This window comes from Equus caballus, chromosome 9 (genome assembly GCF_041296265.1).
Source record: "Equus caballus isolate H_3958 breed thoroughbred chromosome 9, TB-T2T, whole genome shotgun sequence".
Taxonomy (NCBI): Eukaryota; Metazoa; Chordata; class Mammalia; order Perissodactyla; family Equidae; genus Equus; species Equus caballus.
In genome coordinates, this window is record NC_091692.1 from 19,007,805 (window position 1) to 19,028,720 (window position 20,916).

Sequence of the window (20,916 nt, forward strand, 5' to 3'; positions counted from 1 at the left end):
TGTCTAAGAATTTGGTGCTTTTCAGATGGCAAACCTCAAAGTTGGGGAGAAATTCATCTCTGGGCTTCCAGAAGAAGAGCATTATGGAAGAAACTACATGAGATGTTAGTCAAGGGAAAAGAAAATATTTCCTACCCATTAAAGTAAAAATCAAGCACTGAATCTGACGCCAGATGTAGTGAAGTATAAGAAAAGCCAAAAGTGCTAGGCAGATTGCTAACTCCTGTGAGAAAACAAGAAGAAAGCTTCACTGATATTATCACAAATGACATTTTTCAGCATCATTTAGATGGACTTTTCATTTTGGTTTGGAGCCCTGTGATGTGCTCCTATGATGGGGTATTTCACTGCTGTTTTCAGAAAACAGCTCCTCCTCACGCAACTTCCACCAAATGTGTAAGAATTTTCATAAGCTTTCTAGCAATAAAGTTCCCATAAAGTTTCTAGGAAACTTTCTAATCCATTTTTAACCTTAAAACTACCTCAAAAAGTTTCCTCACATCAAACATTTATTTTTGTCATTTTTCATCTGTGAAAATAAATATATGGCACAAAAGCATGCTACTTTTAATTTTCCAAAAATCATTTTCTTTTATTACCTTATGCAATTGACGTTCACTTAAGCAGATACAGTCAAGATAATAAGCAATTTTCTGATTTTTGAAAAAATGCCGTTTGTTGTTCAGAATCACCTGATGACCCAGGAGCACAGAACTAGAGAGTAATTCTCTGCCAGCCCTTTGTCTGGGCGACACTCACACCCACAGATCATTTAAGAATGCTCACAGGTATGGAGTAACCATGAACATTCTTCCTCGTGAAGAAATTGGGGAAGATTTCTTCTGTGGAATCTCTGAGTCATGCAAACATCTAACCCAGTGTTAGGAAGAAGATGTGGACTTCAAACTTTTATTATAAAACGAAAAAACAAATAGTAAGTGACCCTTTAAAAAAATGCCATGGAGGAAAACCTGTGCTTTTCTGCTCTCAGGAGCACATGCTCAGGAAGCACTGGTTTAATCCAGTCAAAAAAGACTATTTTTGTCTAGCCGTGGCCAGTACACCTCCAGAATCTATGAACCAGAGGTTATTTTCCAGAGCAGACTTAAAACTCAATTCAAAAGTGCTCCTTGGGGGTTGTTGGGAACCACACAAAAGAGTAGCCTTTGGAAGCCCAAGGAGGACACAGAAAAGGCCAAGCAGAGGCAAGTGGCCATTGCAAAGGAGGACCAGGACACCAGCCAGTCACTGCAGACAAAGCAGCTTCCAACGGCATGCCTAAGGGCTAAGCTTGCTTGCGCCCCCTCCCTCAGAAAGCCAGGTGTGAGTTCACCACGCACAAGCAGAGTGAAGTCGAATTTTTTTCTTTTTCCTTTTATATAAGGCTTAAAAAACAAGCCAATATAAGGCTTAAACAACAAGGCAACATTGGGGGGTGAGGTGTTTCTGTTTTCTCCCAAGGCCACAGTTTCTCTCTGCCCCTTCGGAAGCCCTTCTTTCTTGCTGTGGCTCCAGCGGGAGCCTGGGCGGCAGGGGGAAGCATTCAGACACAAGAGCATCAACACTAACCTGAGAAGTAGCTGCAGGTGAACTAGTTTCCTTACCACTCACTGCTGCCCTCTCACTGGCTGCGGCTTCTGCCACTTCTGCTTTCTGCACATTCGAAGGCTCAGAACCTGGCGGCCCTACGTGCCCCAGACCTTCGCTCTCTGGGGTGGAAGGTGGGTTGGTGGCAGCTTTCCGGGTTTGGCCTTTATACCAACTAGGGTAAAACAAGGGATCCGCAGTGTCCGTTGCTGCAGGGGCTGGAGTTTTAGACTCTGTGGTCTGCTGAGAGCCAGTGGGCACAACCTCCCCCTTAATCAGGACAGATAAATTTAAAAGTAAAAAAAAAAGAAGAAGAAGAAAAAAGCAGTTGATTTTAGTTCCCTTTGGGTTTGAAACTGTGACCTCTCTGCGCAGTGCCTGACGTAGTGCGTGTCTAGTCCGGCCCACCCTCCGCCAGCGCTAAGGGAGGGATGCTGACAGCAGCGCCCCCTGTCTTGGCATCTGCGTGTGCCCCTTCTTTTCTGGGCTTGTCTTTCACTAGATGGTAGCCTAGGCAGGCAGACAGCAGAAGCCTAAAATAAAGGTTGCTCATAAAAGATCAGATATAAGAGAAAGGTCAAACTATTGACCAGAATTAATTTTTGACATTATATGTGGACCCCCCAAAACCTCTTTTCTAAAACCAAAAATTGGTCTTATTGATCAAATCCAAATCTCATTTAGTGATCACATCTCTTTCAATTTCAGGGCAATTGGTATACCCAGAATTTCAAGATCCTAGGAACTATAAATAGTTTCAGCCTGGTTTCCTATGGAGACAGAGAATAGATTATAATTCCATCTCAGAGGTCCCCTCTGAGGTTTCGTTTCTGTAGATAATTTCAATCCACTTTGAAAGCACGTGCAAAACCAGGGCTCCTTTTTGACAAGCCTGCATTGCCCACAAACTCAACAGGTTGGAAGCTGTCTGCTGAAGGTGTCATGGAGTCAGCACAAAGGTATGAAAATTGGACAGTGACATCTTAGAAACGTAAGGTCAGCCAACCAGGAATAGCATCTGGGATGAGCTAATTCCCTAAGAAATTTTTAAAACAATTCTGTCAACACATAATCTCATCAAATGACAGATACATAGAAAACCAGGCTTCATTTGTTTGCCCACTAAACGAAAGCCTTAGTTGTATTTCAGCGTAAGTAACAGGGACACAAACTAGCATGGCTTCTCCATTTACTTGCTTTATTAGCTACAAAAATTTAAAGACCTGAAAGTAAAATTATTTTTATTTCTTGCCCTATATTATTTCTCATCCTATACCCTATTCTGTATTCAGAACAGACACAATCCTCATGATATCAGCCCTCTATGAACTAACGTGTTGCGCACACACACAATTTCCAGACAAATTTGTCTCAGATTTGAGGGTGTTATTGCTGGGAAAATCCTGTTAAACTAAATCATGACAACCAGTTACGACAACAAACCTGCTGAATCACCTAGAGGACGTTTCTCCCTGACATTGTGACTGCCCTGAAACCTTTCTCTTCCACATCCAAATGTCTGGCACACAGTCATCTTTTTCTTAAGGTAGAATAAACTGTTTAGGCTGTTCAGCAAGGAGGTGCACCTGTGTGTCCTGTAGGAAGGAACTCAGGAACAGTTACCTGTGTCACCGGGGCCTCCACAGCAGGTGGCAGGGCTGGAGGTGGCTCTGGAGAGGAAACCGGAAGTGGCTCTGGGGCAGCCTGGAGCTCTGAGGCTAGCTGAGAGGGCTGCAAGCCTTTCTCCGGACTTTCATCTGCTCCTGACGACTCTGTTCCAACATTTTCTACCCTTTCCACCTCTACCACCTCTTCTCCTTCTCGTTCTCCTTCTCTTTCTCCCTCTCCTTCTTCTTCTTCTTCCTCTTCTTCTTCATCTTCTGGTAAGGTAATGTATTTTTAAAATCATTATAATTACCACTGCAGCCATGAAAACAATTAATGGCCAGTACTTATAGCCCAGGTTAAGGTTAGGGCTAGAGAAATCCTCTCCATCAGACTCTTGACGGTCGCCCAAGTACGCTGTGCTAGGGCCTGTGCTTCTAGTTAAATGTGGGCAGGACAAATGTAAAGGGGACCAAATCATCACTGTCCTTGCTCCCTCCCCATACAGAGTGCAGTCCTCACCACCACCGTGAACCATCCATCCACCTCCCAGAGCCTGTTCACATTTTTATCATGCTCTGTCACATCTGCAAGCTCCTGGAGAGCTGGGATTGTCACTTATTTATCTCTGTCAAGTTAAATGGAAATACAACTCTCCTCTATCTCAGAAAACATACAAAACCCTTGTCTTGTTTTAATTTCTTACCTCCTTTGTTCAGTGAATACCGACTTTTGCCACAATTAATGCCATGACTCTTTTCCTAACCCATGATCTTAATATTCCCTCAGGCAATACTAAGGACAGACAATATTAAGTAATTGTTTAAAAAAGATCCATCCTGAAGATTTGCTTCTAAAGTTACATCTGTGGACACTGATATAACTTCATGGCATTATTAGTGGTACAGCTGAGGAGTCTCTCATCTAGATAGGATAGGATGAATCAAGACAATCAAAGCTTTGGTCAGCTCCAAGGTTATTTTCCTCTTTTCAATTATTTCACCAGGATAAATTTCCAGGAGTGGGATTTCTGGGCCAAATGGTAGGGATGCATTTGTAACTCATGGAGTACATCTGGTCACATAGACTCAGTTTTATTTCCAGGTTGTGACTTATTCTGTGACTCATTATTGTTCTTGCCCTCTAAAGTTTGATTAAGTGGATGTGCTATAGTATCTATCCAAATGTCAGACATGTTTTATTTTTACCTCATCTTTAACCTTGCACCGGATGACACTACATCATTGTGGCTAACACCTTGTGTAGGGTCGAAGTTGAGACGGCATCACTGCCATCAGTGATTAAGTATTTGACTACTAAGAATCAAATGCTCAAGAATGGCATTGTAATAGGCACTAAATAAACACTGTTGATAAACTATATGTTTCTGTAATGACATAGAGCTTCACATTGGATTGTGATCCTTGTAAAATTGTCAAGATCCATTCTGGAGGTGATTCTGAATCCCCCTTTCCTCCCACTAAACCCTTGTGCACCTTTCACACACCTGCAATTTTGGCCAAATGGTCACAAGAATAACAAACCTCTGTAAAAATCAATTTCGCGTATTATTTTTTCTTCTCTATTGAGGTTGACTGTGAAGTGGTTCATGTTCTCATAACCATGTTCTATTTTCTCCATCTGAAATGCCTTCGATGCTTCAGAAATTCTGCAACAAAGACAAGTTGCCACTTTCTGTTATTGTTTAAAGTCTGATAGCCTCGGGTAAAAATGAAAAGCATGCATTTTTCCATAAAATGAAAATTACTTACTTTTGTAATAGGGTTTTGGCATTCTGTGAAAGCAAACAAAAGACAGGCTTACTTAAATTCTTTTCATCAAGGATGGTATTGAGACTTAGTTCTTTCCTTTGCAGACTCTGAAAATCTCATAGCTTAGTTTCTAAATGCTGTAGACAACTGCTGTTTTATACCAGAACCCTCTATGTTTAAGCAATGTCATGGTCCCTTAAATATATGCTCATGAAATTTTTTAAACAGAGGGGGAAATAAGCACATAACAGGCTTATATTTTGGTTGGTAAAATAGATCCAAATGAGATGTACATAAAATAACAAAAATGTGATCACAACTAATTCTCCACCTTCTTGATTAGTTTCCTCTGGTACCAAAAGGAGACTAACCTGAAGAAACACGGCCATTTCCGGCTCATCCATGAACTGGATTCCTGACTCAACCAACTTTGATACATTCTCCAAATGCTCAGAATACTTTTTGATCAGAGCACGGACATGTTCCAATTTCTCTTCTTGGGTTCGGGTAATGACTCGGGTCATTTCATTCTTCCTCTCCTCCAGGATGCCATACAGGTAATCAAACTTCTCACAAAGTTCCTGCTTCTGTTTTCTGCAGCATTCCTGTTAGTTGGGTTAGCTAACGTTAGAAAGTGCTTGAAAGAGTATCTATTTGGAGAAATCACCTGGACATTTTTGGAGACAAGAAAATTGACCTACATAGGATATTTTTTTCCCCTTAATCTACCCCTTAGGTATCGATACCCACCGTGTGGATGCTTTGAAAATCCCATTTTTATAAAATTCGATACTTAGACGATCCAAAATCAAGCAAATTGGCTAAATGGATCAATGATTTTTCAATATTCTGTTTTTTTTATAAACGGGGAGTTTCATAGAAATTAGGACAGGTTTCGTTATATTGGCTATATAGCTTATAGGTTTATATTTTGCTTTGGAGTGAGCTTGTATGTATATGTGTGTGTGTGTATGTGTGTATAAGGAAAAAACTATGGTACTTCCTGTACCCTTCGGTCTCTCTCTGCTCTACCTATACTGCTGCTGTTTGAGTTTTGTCCTCCATGTAGATTCTGAAGCTTCCCAATGGCCTCTGCATCTGGATTTCTCCCTGCAAGCCAACTCACACCCTACAGTCAAATTCATTTTCCTGGAGTGCAGTGCTTTTTCTCTGTTATCACTCCCTATTGCCCAAAGAATAACATTAAACCTCATAACTGGCTCTCAAGCCCATCCATGATCTGTTTCCAGCCCCCCATAATATTCTGCCATTCTCCATCACATACCCTATGTCCAGCAAAAATGAACCACTCACTTTCTTTGCTCATGCTCTCCCTTCTATTTAGAATATTCTCCCCCGCAAACTCTAAGCAATCTTTAAGGCATTGTTGAAACACCACTTCTTCCATAAAGCTTTCCTTGATGTCTATGATTAAATGTCATCTTTTAGCCTCTGAAATCCCATAATGTTACCATTTATGGTATACACCTGAATCCACAGGTCCTCTGTTTATCCAATACTGTCTAAGAGAGGAAATACTGGATCTGGTCTTTGATTCCTGGAGGAAAAACCTGTATGGGAAGTCAGGCTGGTGCGTGTGCACTGTGTGGCTGAAGCATCTCCAGTACTGTCCAGCTCCCTTTACTCTGAGTCCATGTTTAAATCACAACTAATTTTCCAGTTCGCCTGGTCATTAGCCTTTTGGGTTTCCAAGCTCCACTAAGCTTGGCGTGTATGTATGCCAGTCTCCTTAGATCTGACCATCTCTGGGTCCAGGGCCTTTACAGCTGAGAGCAGGTTTTGAGCCCTGATCGTCCAATTTAGCTCGCCCATCTGGTGGGGGCTTCTTGGGAATCCAGACAATTTATCTCTGACAAATCTGACCTTTGTATGACCCTTGTTACATTTTTTTTTAATTTTAGGAAACATTGGTCTCTTTGATGTCATGTATCACTTTCTTCCTTCATAGGAGTTTCTTAAATATCTAAACTATTGTCTCTTTGAGGATAGAATCTGGGTCTGCCTAGGATACACATCACCTCGGACAACAGATGTTCAGTAAATACCGGTTGAATAGATTTTCCCCCCAATTTCTCTATTATTCTCAGAGTAAGGAAGAAAAAAGGATGATCTAAACCAAATTGTTGATCATGAAGATACTCCACAAATTTGCAAGAAATACATCCCTCACTCCAGTGCCTCCCTTGAAACACAGTCAATTCCCAACATATTTTCTAACCAATTAAACACATGAAGGACATCCAATGGTTCAAACCATTTTAATAGTAAATACTAGTTATTGCTGTCATTCACTCATTCATTGGTCCATTTAACAAGCAATTCTTAAGAATATCATTTGTGTCAAGCACTGTGCAAGACTCTGGGGACCCAACAATGAATTAAACATAGGTTCTGCTCTCAAAGAGCTCAAAGTTCACTGAATGAGAAAGACTATGGGCCAATAATGTAACATAACCTAGTAGGTTGAATAATTGAAATATGTTAGAGATTTATACCAGGTTTTATAGAAGCATAAAGTTGGGAACTTAACCCTTTGTGTGGGTGGAGGACATTCGAGGGGAGCAGGTGGTTTCGCTCAGAACAAGCTTCTTAGAGGAAACGGTGCTGGAGTGTGGCCATAAAGGACGAGTAGCAGCAGAGGAGGTGCTGAAAGGGGATGAAAATGCATGGAGTCTCGGCAGTTTCAAGGAGAAGGACAAGGGCCCACACACCATGTCCAGACGTAGAAATTGCTGGGCTTGCCAAATTGCCATCCATTTCCAGGGCTTTAACTCGAGACTTGGACGATTACAAGGCCTAGGGATTGAAGCCTATTGGTATCTCCCAATCAAACTTCTCTTCACTGTATTACTTTCTGTTCTAAGCTTACAGACAACCATGTGCCCGCTGCATTCCTGACATATGCCTTTGTGTGATCATACTGGTTTCTAGATTATTTTATTAAAATGAATTGTGCACTTGAAGCATATTATAAAGAATATTTCATTATAAGAATATTACATTAAGATGTGATACTGGTAGAATGTCTTTATTTCATAAAAGTTTTCTTCTCTATAATTCAATATGTGTGAGAACATTCAAGTTCACAAAAGCCAAATTATTTGCAGTGAGACTGATGTGCAAGTGTGATGGCTAGATTATTCTTTCAAGTCAAATAAAGATTAGATCACATTTCGGCGAGATGAATTTTATTTAATGGTTTAAATAGAATCACTACTTCATTCTTACATTATTTTCAATTCCAAGTATTCTTTTATTTCTATTCTGGTTTTTTGATGATTCATACTATATTGAATTTTAATAAAACTTCTGTCATTTTAATAGCAACTCTCATTGGCTTATACTTTACAGTGTAGGAAATGCTATCCCATGCATAGCATATGCTTAGTTATTATTATTATTTGACCACGTACTGTGTAAAGTACTTATAATATTACCTGGCACACAGTAGGTGCTATGTCAGTGTTTATTAAATTTAGATCCAATTTGCCTTAATTAGAATTATTCATCTGTGGAATTTTGAAGCTGCATGGACTATCAGAAGTAATCTAATCTGCTCCAAACCAATCATTTCACTCATGTGGAAACAGAAACTCATCAGAGGGAAGTCACTTTTTCAAGCCTTCTGCCATATATTGTTGGTGCCTGGCCTAGAGTCAAGATCTTTGAACTCCCGGATCATTGCTACTCCCACCATGCCCAACTGGGACATACTTTAAAGTAAGTTGAAAAAAATTTATGTGAGGGGCTGGCATGATGGTATAGTGGTTATAGTGGCTTCGGCAGCCCAGGGTTCACAGGTTTGGATGCTGGGTATGGACCTACATACCGCTCATCAAGCCATGCTGTGGTGGCATCCCATATACAAAATAGGGGAAGATGGGCAACAGATGTTAGCTCAGGGCCAATCTTCCTCACACACACACACACACACACAATTTTATATGAACTGCTTATGAACTGAATATGTACCCTTTAACAAATCTACTACACTCAAAGCAGCCTTTTAAAGGCAAGAAACCTCAGGTTGTTTCAGAATTACATTCATTAGTTCATCCTTTCAACAAGATTCACTAAGTGCTTACTATGTCCAGGCATTATGAGATCTAAAAACCTGCCATAATTTTCCACTGCTCAGGAGAATGGTAGAAAAATTACTATATTTTCTAATTTCTAACAAAAAAACCTCATTTCTTTTTTCTCTTGCTTAATGTGCTTTTAATATAATTCTATGCAAAATATGGTAAGAGTTAGACAAATCTGTTTCTGAAATAGGAAAAATGCATGCTTCTTCCTTGGAATTATGAAGTCGGTACTTACAAACTTTTAGAAATTAACTTAAGATGTTTGGGTTAACATAATGTCAGATGCAAATAAGGAATTCTCCATGATATTGAAATTCTCCTATTTTTTCATAGTCTCTGAGGTAGAAGCAATGCAGGAGAGACTAACATGGGCACCCCTCGATCTTTCTTGTCTACGAGACCTTCAAAGTGCTGTGGAAGTCAGAGGATCCCCTCGCCCTCTCAGGTAATTAGGGAACAGGTATATGCTGTGAAAGAAAATAAAATGCTCTCCTAGGCCGCCTCACTACTGAGAGTGACGACTCTGAATGTCAGTACGCACTGTGCCTTTGTAACTGTGGATCTGAAATGCTTTCAACAGTGTCTTTCTAGTCACCTAAAAAATGGAACGGGAAAAACTGGACTTCTGCATTGTCAAAATGTCTGGAGACAGCACACTTTAAATGGCAACTGTCACTGGCAAAAGCATGAGAGCAACCATTTTTCTTTCCTCTCCACAAAAACTGCCTCACCTCAAAGATTTCTCCGTGATTTTAACATACGTTTGCACTTCTTCGGATAAAAAGGCTTCTATCTTTCAGCCCAGTTCAAGGCTGTATCCTTCCCTGCTCCCCCACTTCCCTGGATAGTAATTGAATCAGGATACGTAGTTTTTGAACTTTCAAATTTATCTTTTCAAATATTCTCCATTTTCTTCCTTTTGATGTCTGTGGTTCCTGTGTCCCCTGTGTGGTGTGTGAGTGTGTGTGTGCATACACGCTCATGTAAGCGTGTTTAGCAAGTGAAGTAACTTCCATTAGAGATGCTCCAGGTGTTGGCATCCAGGCATATTGTGATGCAAAGGCTCTGACTCAACATGACCTTCCTCCTGGGTCAGTCAGGACAGTCATATTTACTGGCTTCTTAGAAGAACCAAATAAAAGTTGTCTGTAATTCTTTAGTGAAAATAAAATCCATTCCATCTCTAGGGAGAACCCAGTATGGATGCAATATACCAATCAGGGGTGATTTTATAAAAGGAAGACGGTTCTGCCTGTATTGAAATGCTAAAACAATGACAGGTAGAATGTTTGTTTATGACCACTGTCATAAGATCCGGATGAAAAGAAAAAATCGAGTATTATTTGGTTGTTTCCTTAGAAGTGAGTAGGTAACCTTTAATATTTAGTTAAAAACCATTATTTAGCTATTGCCTTCATAGAAATATTAAAATTGACAGACTAATTTTAGCCACTCTTATATTTTAGTGGCAACAGGATAAAATAAGATACATGACTACAAAGAGTACCTTTTCAGGGAAACAAATCAACACTAGATGATCTTATACTAAGCATGAGTAGATAGCCGGCTCAGCCAATAGCATCATCCCATCGTATTTAATCGCTAAATTTTCAGTGGCTCACCTTTTTCCCAGGCGCTTATTACTCTCTGAAATGATCTTGTTTTGTTGTCTAACTACTTTACTAGAATAAAACCTTCCTGAGAGGGGCTGGCCCCGTGGCCGAGTGGTTAAGTTCCCGCGCTCCGCTGCAGGTGGCCCAGTGTTTCGTTGGTTCGAATCCTGGGCGTGGACATGGCACTGCTCGTCAAACCACGCTGAGGCAGCATCCCACATACCACAACTAGAAGGACCCACAACGAAGAATATACAACCATGTACGGGGGGGCTTTGGGGAGAAAAAGGAAAAAAAAATAAAATCTTTAAAAAAAAAAAAACCTTCCTGAGAGCAGAACCTTCTCTGTTTAGCTCACCACTATTTCCCAGCATCATGTGTGCAGAAGATGGCATATAATGGGCACGTGAGAAATAGAGTTTGAATGATTGAATGAATGAAATATGATTTGTATCTAGGTATATTCAGCCCTACTGGAAAGTTTCTATTTTGTTTTGTTCCAAAGAAATAGGTATGTAAGTGGATACTCCAAGCCTCTGCTTCATTCAACTCTCAAAAGAAAACAGCAAAAAATAGCTATGCAACCTTAGGGAAGCCATTTAACCTCAGGACAGGTTTGCTTTTTATTTCTTTTTTTTTTTTTTGGTGAGGAAGATTGGCCCTGAGCTAACACCTGTTGCCAATCTCCCTCTTTTTGCTTGAGGAAGATTGTCACTGAGTTAACATCTGTGGCAATCTTCCTCTATTTTCTGTGGGATGCCGCCACAGCATGGCTTGATGAGTGGTGCTAGGTCCACACCGGGATCCGAACCCGTGAACCCCAGGCTGCCGAAGGGGAGCGTGTGAACTTAACCACTATGCCACCAGGCCAGCCCCTCAGGACAGTTCTTTTATCTGTATAAGAAGGGGTGGGATTAGATGATGGCTGAGGTCCCTTCTGACTCTACAGTTCCGAGACACTACAACTTCAGGTAAATGTGGAGATATTTTGAGTCTTCAGGCTCTAAAATGTCTCCTTCCACTCCTGGCAAGTTTCAGAGTAGTCACTCCAGCATTGAGACATAAATTACATGTCTTAGCCCTGTAACACCAGTCCCAGCTTGGGAATGTGCCACAGCCATGACAGGAAACACCTAAGACAATTGTGGCCACTGTTCTGACCATGTAAGGAGTGTGGCTCTGAGACCAAAATAGAGCTAAAGATAAGCTCCTAGCCCCACCACTTGTCACTGAGCAACTGTGGCTCTACTCGGCCCATTCATGTCTCCACCACATTCCTCCAACCTTTGAGACACACTTGCTTGGAGCTGCAGCTCTGGACCTGGGAGTGCCCACTCAGCTTCATTTGAAATACAGTACTTCAAAATTCCCTCTGTTAAACCAAACAGGGTTTCCTTCCCCTCCCCCTCCCCCCCCAAAAAGGGGGGTGAAAAGCAGATAGTAGATTAATAATACTAAAGAAAGAAGGATATTAAGGTAGGAAGATTTTCCTCTGGAAATCACATACAGGCCCAAATACAAGCCCTTGGGAGAAGTCCCATGAGTGAGACCAGGATGAGAACCCAGGTCTCTGCTGGGCTGCTCAAGAAAAGGGAGAGAGAATTAGAAAAATGCCATCTGTCCAGGCACACAGGCTCGAGTTCAGCCCCTGTCCCACTAGCCTGGCACCTTCAAGTAGTGCTCAGTGGGACAACTCTGCTCGGTGGTCATGGATCTCGGGACTCCCAAACTCATGCGTTTTTCTACCATTCATGTTGCCGCCCACTTCAGGTTAGAATAATTATGTTAATTTATGGGATTTCTGGTGCTTACTCCTGGGGTTCTTGGCCTGAGGGATTGTCTGGGCTAGTCCAGATCATTTAGAAGCTCCTAGAGTGAACCCTCTGAAGACTGAGGGCCAGGTGAGCACACCCTGACTTGAGTCCCACAGCTCAGTAAAAGCCACGAGACCAGGGCAAGCTGAGCAGCTGTTTAATTCACTCCCATGTGCTGTGAATGGTCAGCATGTTTCCCGGAAGAGGCGCAGCCTCCCTGCTTGCCAGTATTTCGAGTTACCACAAAGCCCCTTAGATAAACAATAGAGCTAACGTCTACTTTCACTCATTTTCAATCTTTTCCACTGCAGGGAGTTGCTGAGCCCTGCCATCGTAATTGACCAAGACCCTGATAGTCTTATTCTGACACTATTTAACGATGCTCCAGGGGTGGAAGTGATCATTAGCATCATTAGAATGAGTGTGATCTTTTCAAGCTGACTGTGAGGATGATATGAGGTGACGCTTATTGAGCTCCTGGCAGGTGCCTCTTACCCCAACTTAGTCACCATAACAACACTGTTAAGAAGCTGTTATTAACCCCACCGTACTATTGAGGAAGTTGAGGAACAGAGAGCTCAAGTAACTTGGCCAAGGTCGTATAATTAAGGGGCAGAGCTAAAGTTCAAACTCTGAAATCTGTTCTTTTAACCATACGTTCTATTGCCTTAAAAATTCTGGCTTGCTTATGAAAATGCTTCTTATTATATTCATACTTCCTATTTGTAACTGTATGGACAATGTCTCAAGGCTGTTCGGGTAAAATTAGTTTTGGAAATATAGTGGATTTGTTCTCATTGTGAAATCATTGGAGGATTTTTTTAAAGTTGTCATTTTTCAGATATTCAAAATGTTTGAGATCAAATATTTATTATTCAACTTGTAGTTGTTTCCCCTAGACAGGCATCCATACGAAACAGGATTATTTCTAGGCCTGCCTGCCTGCTGCCTTGCGAGGGCTGTGTTAATAGCCTGCTCTCTTGGGTATCCGATGCTGTAGGATAAGTGCTGTTTATAAAGACTATGAGAGGGAGGTTATGTTTTCTAGGGATGAGGGATGAAAGTCAAGCACATTTTTCTGGAAGCAGAGAGCTCCCAAAGCAGTGCACTCCTCCACTCCCACCAACAGCCACTCTACTCAGTCCCAGTTCATCCCAGAACTTCTCCGGACCTGGAAAGACCATGCTGGGCTCATCTGGAACAGCCCAGAAGCCCTCCAGCAACCTGCAATCCAGAGCTCTGGGAACATCTCAGGCTGAGCCACATTCATCCAGGAGGGCTAGAAAGACCCACAGCTCCTTCACCCACCATCAGCCCACAGCAACGAGGGAAAATGCCACTCCCCCTTTGACACCATCCAGACTGCCCTGTTGTGACTGTAATCCTTCTCAAAGCCACTCTCATCATCACTGTAAACTCATATCAACTGCACACGTTATTTTTAAAGGATAACAAGGAGCCCACAGTGCGACTGACCTAAGCTTAGCAGCTCTCCAGGGCTGGTCCAGGGCCAGGTGTCTGCCCAGCCAGCCCTGCAAGACATTACATGATTAGAGACAGAATTAGACATGCAAGGAACCGGCACTACTACCAGAGGGCGGGTGTCAGGGTTCCAAGTGGGGAGAGGCTAGGTAACTGGGAAGGACAGTGCCCACCCTAGGGACTACACCATTTCCATGTCCCTAAGGGGTTCTACACCAATCAGAAGGGAGGATTCTTTAACAACAGCTCCCCAACCCGTGGCCGGGAACCACCAATGGCTTCTCAGAAAATGTTTCCAGGCAGGTGGTGAGCAAAGCCAGAAAGGAAAACAACAACCCCGGGGGCCCAGGAGACACAGGAGCTCGTGACTCTGACCCTGATGCAGAATTCACCTGCTTGGCAAGGTAGGACCATCTCACTCTGAGCCCAGGACCCAGTGTGCTTCTCTATGCGCTGCCTCGCAGGCTGGTGCCGAGTGAGCCCCTGGAGTTTTGCCCACTGCTCTGGGCCTGGCTCTACCGGCGACCACCTTAGTGAGGACAGGTGTACGGTGTGGCCATTTGTGGCAGTGTCTCTGTCCTTGGGGCCTCTTCAAATGGAGGATATTTGCACTGAGTAGGAATCATCAAATCAGAGACCTCCGTGGGCTCTGAGCCAATCCCTACATTTCCAGACGAGCCACCTACACCGGTATGAAAGAGCCATGCTTATCTGAGCCATATTCATTCATTCATTCATTCATTCTTGATTCATTTTACTGGTTATTAAAAATGTCAGGCTCACTTTCGAAAAATGTGAAATACAGGAATACATCAGGAAGGCCTTGAAAATCACCTGTAGTCCCCCATTCACTGCTTGTAACCTAACCTTTTGGTTTCGGGCATTGTCCCTGCTATGAATGTATTTGGGGGTCATTTATGAAAATGGACTTTCTATACTGTTTATATACTGCTTTTTCATCTTATTTCCTGAAGGTAAAATCCCAGAAGCGAAATAAAGCGGTAAAAGGGACAGACACCTTTAAGGCTCCTGCCTATTTGCAGGTTCATCTTGGAGCCTTGCGGGGGACAATCACACACCCTCCTCTAGCAACCTCTGAAAATGCTGGTAAACAAGTGTGTCATGTTTGGCGAAAGTTTGTGTCAGGAATAATAGGGGTAATAATCCTGACCTTCACTGCCAGGGAGTCCTTCCCGGCATCTGCACTGAATGCCTTCTGCTGACTTAACTTCAAACCTGTTCCTTCTTGTCTTGTCAGTGAAAGAAAAAACAGCTGCTTCCTGCCTGTTGCGCGCCTGACCTCCTCTGGGAAGAAGACTGGTTGTCAAACCTCTCCTCGCCCTCCCGGTGTGCTCTGATACTGGGGAAGGGAGCCCAAGTAGTCTGCATTTGCTCGAGGCCAAATGGGACCCACAGGACTTTTCTTCTGCTTGTGTTCTCCAGCCTCAACGTCCCCGACAGCAAGCCTGCTCCCCTGACAGAGGTCTCTGATGAGGGCCTGACCAGAGACGAGTATAGAGATTACTTCACTCGCCCACAAACAACACACTCCTATTAATACACGCCAGACTCAGCACATCCTGCACGGGAGTGCTGATTCATGGCTTAATGATTAAGCTGTATTTGGCCTTTACTGTAAATAAGTAAAAAGAAGAAAGTCTATATTATCCACTTTGGAATCTCTTTGGGCTCTTCACCAAGAGAAAACTTTCCTTCTATAAATGGATCCCACACTTATCGTGGATCTTTTCAGGAATATGAGTCTGGGGAAGAAAGGAGATGGATTTCAGTGACGTGTAAATCTAAACTCGGGTGAATATGGTCAATGTCTTGAAGTCATCGTCTAGGAACTAGCTTTTGGCTTTTGATAGAATCTGCCTTTCTAGTGATAAAATAATAAGGTTAGGACATTTATCGGGCACTCACTAATGCGAGGCACCGTGCTGAGCATTTTGCTGATGCTTATTTAATTCCTCACAGTAACTCTACAAACTGGGTACTACGATTGCCCCATCTTTACAGAGAGGAGAGCTGAGGGGTTGAATGTACACGTGAATTTGGCTTAAAAACATAACACTTACTTTAGAGAAAGTAAGAAGCAGAATGAGAAATATAGCACAATACCATTTATAAAATTAAAAGACATGCATATAAAACTATACACATTTTATAAGAATACGGGTAAATGGAACATGAAACATTTTAGAGTGGCTATTTACAGAGAACAGGAGTGGGAAATGGGGATAAAAGGAAATAAATAGATAACAAGAGGGGCCTTGCCCACAGCAATGAGGACAATATGCCATGAACTGAGCAGGAAGTGCTTCAACACTCTGCACCTGAGGTCCAAGTCAAAAAACAGCCCCAAAGCTTAGAGCAGCGAGGGAGTAATAAACTGCTCCAGGCTACAGAGCCAAGGACCAGGACTCAACCCCAGATGTCTCGCGCCTGTCCCCTATGTAGCATGGATCAACTAGTCTGTGAATCTTCAATTCTTGAAAAGATGTCTGCCACATAGCCAAATCTCTTTAGGCTTCAGCATTTACACAGTTTATATTTAATGTTGAGAAAAAGTGGATTCACGATATTTCTTAAATGCTAAACCTAAGTGTGAGCTAACCAGCCAGTCATTTGTCCATCAAGTTTTTATTGAGTGATTATTATAAGTCAGGCACTGGGTCAGGCAGAGGGCAAACAGAGATGAAGGAGCCGGAACTCTGGCCTCAATGAGCGCCCGGCTACTGAACCCTTGTCTCCCGACGGTCAGGCAGGTCTTTCTCTTCCTGCTGGCCTCTTTGCAGCCCCGCTGTTAGGACAGATACACGGCTCAAATTTACACATGACTTTCTAAAACACTAACTAGCATTCCATAAGATTGTTTGGATTTCCACAAAGAAATTGAGCTATGAGGGACAACATTCATTTTCGTTACTGAGAATTGATTTTTCTTGCAGATAATCTTTCAAAATGGGTTGACCAAGACAGAATAACCCAGGTAAAAACCACTCTAGTAAATGTGGTAAAATCCGCCTTGTTGACTCATCTGGTAATTTCTCGTCCTGTACCAGGAGGTAAATATTTTAGAGACATATCAAGAAGAGGTCATTCTATAAGGAAGGAATGGGGATTTCTGGTGTGCTGTTGAGGAAGCCACAGAACCCCAGGATTTCAGGCTCCCCTGGAGTCATTCAACTCACCTCAATGGTTTTACAGGTGTCCTCCAACTGGCTGATCACTCCCTGGACTCGGTCATTGCTTCCCACAAGGACAGCAATGCCATCACTGAGCTCGGACTGATGAAGAGAAAAGAGGGATGCAAGAGCTTAGGGGTTTTCTAGTCAGCACCGAGTGTGGATTAGGCGAAATAGCGTCCTCGTGTGTTCTTAATCTAGGGTCCGTGGAACCCCTAAGGAGTAACGGTGAGGCCTGGGAGGCCTGTGAACCTCCTGAGCTTGTAAATAAAAGTCTGTATGGATGTGTATATAAATGCATTTGTCTGGTAAGAGGTTTCATAGTTTTCATCAAATTCTTAATGGAAATGTGGCTCTACTATAAACATTAGGAATGCTGAATTATAGGCCATAGATAGAGAATAGCATATTCATGCTAAAGAATTCTAAGTATTGTTTATAAATGGAATGGAGTCCAATATGTGATATCAGGGACCCAAAATGAATTATTTGCCTAGTGCAGCTCAAGATCAGTTTTACTAGGAAATATATATAGTAAATACTCATCCATTTATTCACTCATTCAACTTATTTATTATGCACCTTCGATGTCCTAGATGCACGCAAATACTCACATACTACACCAAGTCATTACAAACTTGAAACTGGTTCTAGGGGAAACGTTCCAACTTGAAATTCCTCTCAGACTCTTTTGACTCCAAGAGTCCATTGCTTATACTCACTCCCTTGCCAAGGTCAGCCTAGGGAGCGCCAGGGGGCACTAATGGGGACTCAGGAGGCCTGCATACTTGGTCCATCTCTGCCTTATCTTCTCTGTGATGGTGGGCAAAACAAGTAATCAGTTGGACCCTAATTTTCTCACATATACAAGTGAGGAGATGGGACTAGAACAGTGATTGTAAAACATTCTAAAGCCACAGAACGCTTTCTTTAAATGGAGGCTAGTACAGAATCCCAGTGGGTAAAAGTGAAGCTGCTCTGGCCAAACAGGAGCAGGGTGGAAATCCTGCCAGTCTGTCCTCTGTCCACCGCACGTGAATCCCCAGGGCTCTGAGGGAAATAGTGTGAAACTGGTACTATTCAGTTCTAATAGGCTACGACTTGGGGGACGGGAGGAAGGAAAAGGGGGAATAAACCACAAGTGGACGGAAAAATAAATAAATGTTATAGATATCTTGCTAAATCCTGCTTCTTTACCAATTAGTAGTCACTGGTTGTAAGCGGAGTTGCCCAAAAGTTTGGCTTCCAAATTTAATTCCAACTCTGATCCTCACAGTAAACCACTGACCACACGTAGACTCTATGATTCTAACAGAAAGGAGCTGAGAGGTGCCGCTACTCACGTTCTAGGTGCCTCGAGTGGCTGCATCTCTGAACACACAACCACATGTCTGCTTGCATCAAATAGATAAGTTCCTACTTACCCACAGGTGAAACCAGGTTAGCAGGTTAGTGATAAGCTAGGGGATATGCTGTATTTGGTCAGAATGAGGCGGCTGAGGCTGGGGCCCTGGAGTGGGAGCATGTGCCACTCTCAAAGGAGGACTTTCAGAACTGACCTAGGTTGAAAGGCCAGGACCAGGTTACCGTAGCCTTGAGGGCTAGCACTAGGAAATGTTTTAAAGTTGCTCTTTAATGAAATGCCATTCATTGTAACTCACCCACTAGGAGTGGAGGAGAAAAGGCCTTGGGGGTATGGGGTCAGGGAGCGGGCAAAAAGGAACCTTTTATTCTGAGACTGGAGTAAAAAGTTATCCTTTTACCTATAGTCTGAACTTCAAATAATGTTTGAGCAGCTTGAGCTTGGACTGGGTCCCATAACACTGCTTGTCTTCAGCTACCTCCACTCTAAGGGGTACAAAAACAGCCACTCTTCCTCTCTACCCCCTACCTGACCCTCTGCACCCCTTCCCTCTCTGGCCCTCTCCACTATCCTCCAGAGAATCGACTGTATGGCCAGGTTTCCACAGCATCCCTTCCCGCTCCACCCCCCACACCCGCCCAGCCTTATGGCCCCCGTGGCCCTGCAGGGCTTGGGCCTCCCTCCTTGGGAGGCAGGGAGCCAGTCACACAGGCACTTGGAAAGGGCTATAGAGGAGGGTCCGGAGGAGCTCTGTTACCTTCTGCCTCTGGAACACGTGAGTGAGGGGAGCCACCTGGCAATCCTTGTGTGCCCCAAAGACTTTGCACAGAGAGCAGGTGGGGACTTCACAGTTCAGACAGTAGATGTTGATGCGCTCCTCTTCGTGCTCCTCACACATGGGCTGGTCCGACTTCTTTTCTGGTCTGGGAGGAGGTAGGCGGATCAATATGTCAGCTCCCATTGGGCAGAGCGGAGAGGGGTAATCAGCATTGCAAACCTCGACTAGTCCCTGCACCCACCTCGACCCTATGCCCGAAGACTCCCAGGATCCCTTTCAGGTGCTCAGAGCCCTCCGCAAATTCAGTTTCCCTACTGGTTTAGCAGTAGTGTGCTGACAAATTAACAGCCAGCCTGGAGATGGGGACACAGAGACTTTGATCTGTAGCATTTGCCAATTTCCATGGTGTAAGCATTCCCATTGTGGTCCATTTCACGGTTTAAAAACCGGCTAGTGCAATTCCCCCTGAAAGTTGAACATGGAGCTCTTTCGTTAGGAGTGTGCTTTAGCAGTGTCTCCACACTCTCACAAGTCTCTCAAGACACTTTACATTATGAGTAAAGAAGGGGAGGTTGCTCATAAACCTCAAGTTTGCACCAGTCTTGCAGAGGTGCTAGATCCCATCCCTCCAGCCTCTGGCCCCAGAAAACACCTTTCCCACCAAAAGGAGTGAGAACAGGTATAGGCTGGGGGAGAGCAAATCTCTGATTATGAATCCAGGCACTGGTTGGAAGTAGCTGTGTGTGAGAGGGAAGATGTCAGCACGTGCTGTATGAATTTGTTTTGGTCTCCTCCTGCCATTAGCACAGAAAATGGAAATAACTTCCTGAGGACTTGGCAGTGGTCAAGAGTGTGTAGTGTGTGCTCAGTGAATGTGAACAACTGTACTGAATACTTTAGGCAATAAGAAAACTGCCACATGCTGGTCTGGGACATGGTGGCAGCTTGGAAGTACGAATCTCACTTCCAAGTTTCAGTTTTCTCAACAGGTCAGCACTAACCGAAAATTTTCACAACTGCCCAGGTAATAATGGAGCATTGGGTTTGTACGTGCCGGTGAGACAATGACCAAGCAATGAAAACGTGAAAGCCTGAGAGGGTGTGACAAGTCATTGCTGCTTAAGGATAACCTGTTAGCTGTGTAATCACCTGGAGCAGCCCACGTTCACAACACAGCACAGAGCCCTGTGTATTCCCCTAACCTTCAGTGTGGTTTAGGTGTTATGATCAAGGGCAAAATTATGCCAAATTGTGGTGCTTTAGGCTCCCTCTGGAAAGCATGGTGAGAAATATGGGATTTTTATATAAACTGTCTAAAGACTGAGGCTGTTAATAGTTTTCAGAGGTATTTGGAAAATTTTAATACAAATCCAAAACCTTTCTCCTATTCCCGAACACATGGTCACTTAGAAGCATCTCAGATTTGGGACTGGATCTTTTTAGTTATCAAGATCCACTTCTTTAAAACCATAGGTTTTTATGAGCCATGAAATTAATTACTATGGGCCATGAAATCAGTTTAGGGGGTCATGACTAGCATTGTTAAAATCAAAATAGAATAGCAAATACTGTGAACTACATGTAGTAAGGATAGATAAGTATTGA

The 20,916-nt window shown here is 43.0% G+C and overlaps 1 protein-coding gene across 5 annotated transcripts in view; it reads right to left on the bottom strand.

The window, feature by feature from the left end:
• Window positions 1-20,916, bottom strand: part of TRIM55 (tripartite motif containing 55) — a 45,241-nt gene that overhangs the window by 18,576 nt on the left and 5,749 nt on the right. For 2 of the 5 annotated variants that reach the window (XM_014727991.3, XM_014727993.3), the window contains exons 3-9: window positions 19,291-19,456; window positions 17,177-17,272; window positions 5,336-5,569; window positions 4,965-4,987; window positions 4,737-4,861; window positions 3,211-3,467; window positions 1,570-1,857 (exon numbers count right to left, since the gene is read on the bottom strand). In XM_014727991.3, the coding sequence (XP_014583477.1) occupies window positions 1,570-1,857; window positions 3,211-3,467; window positions 4,737-4,861; window positions 4,965-4,987; window positions 5,336-5,569; window positions 17,177-17,272; window positions 19,291-19,456 (1,189 nt within the window). Of the gene's footprint in view, window positions 1-135; window positions 224-1,569; window positions 1,858-3,210; window positions 3,468-4,736; window positions 4,862-4,964; window positions 4,988-5,335; window positions 5,570-17,176; window positions 17,273-19,290; window positions 19,457-20,916 lie in introns of all 5 variants that reach the window. The other 3 variants (XM_070222199.1, XM_023648522.2, XM_023648523.2) reach the window with 3 other exon arrangements.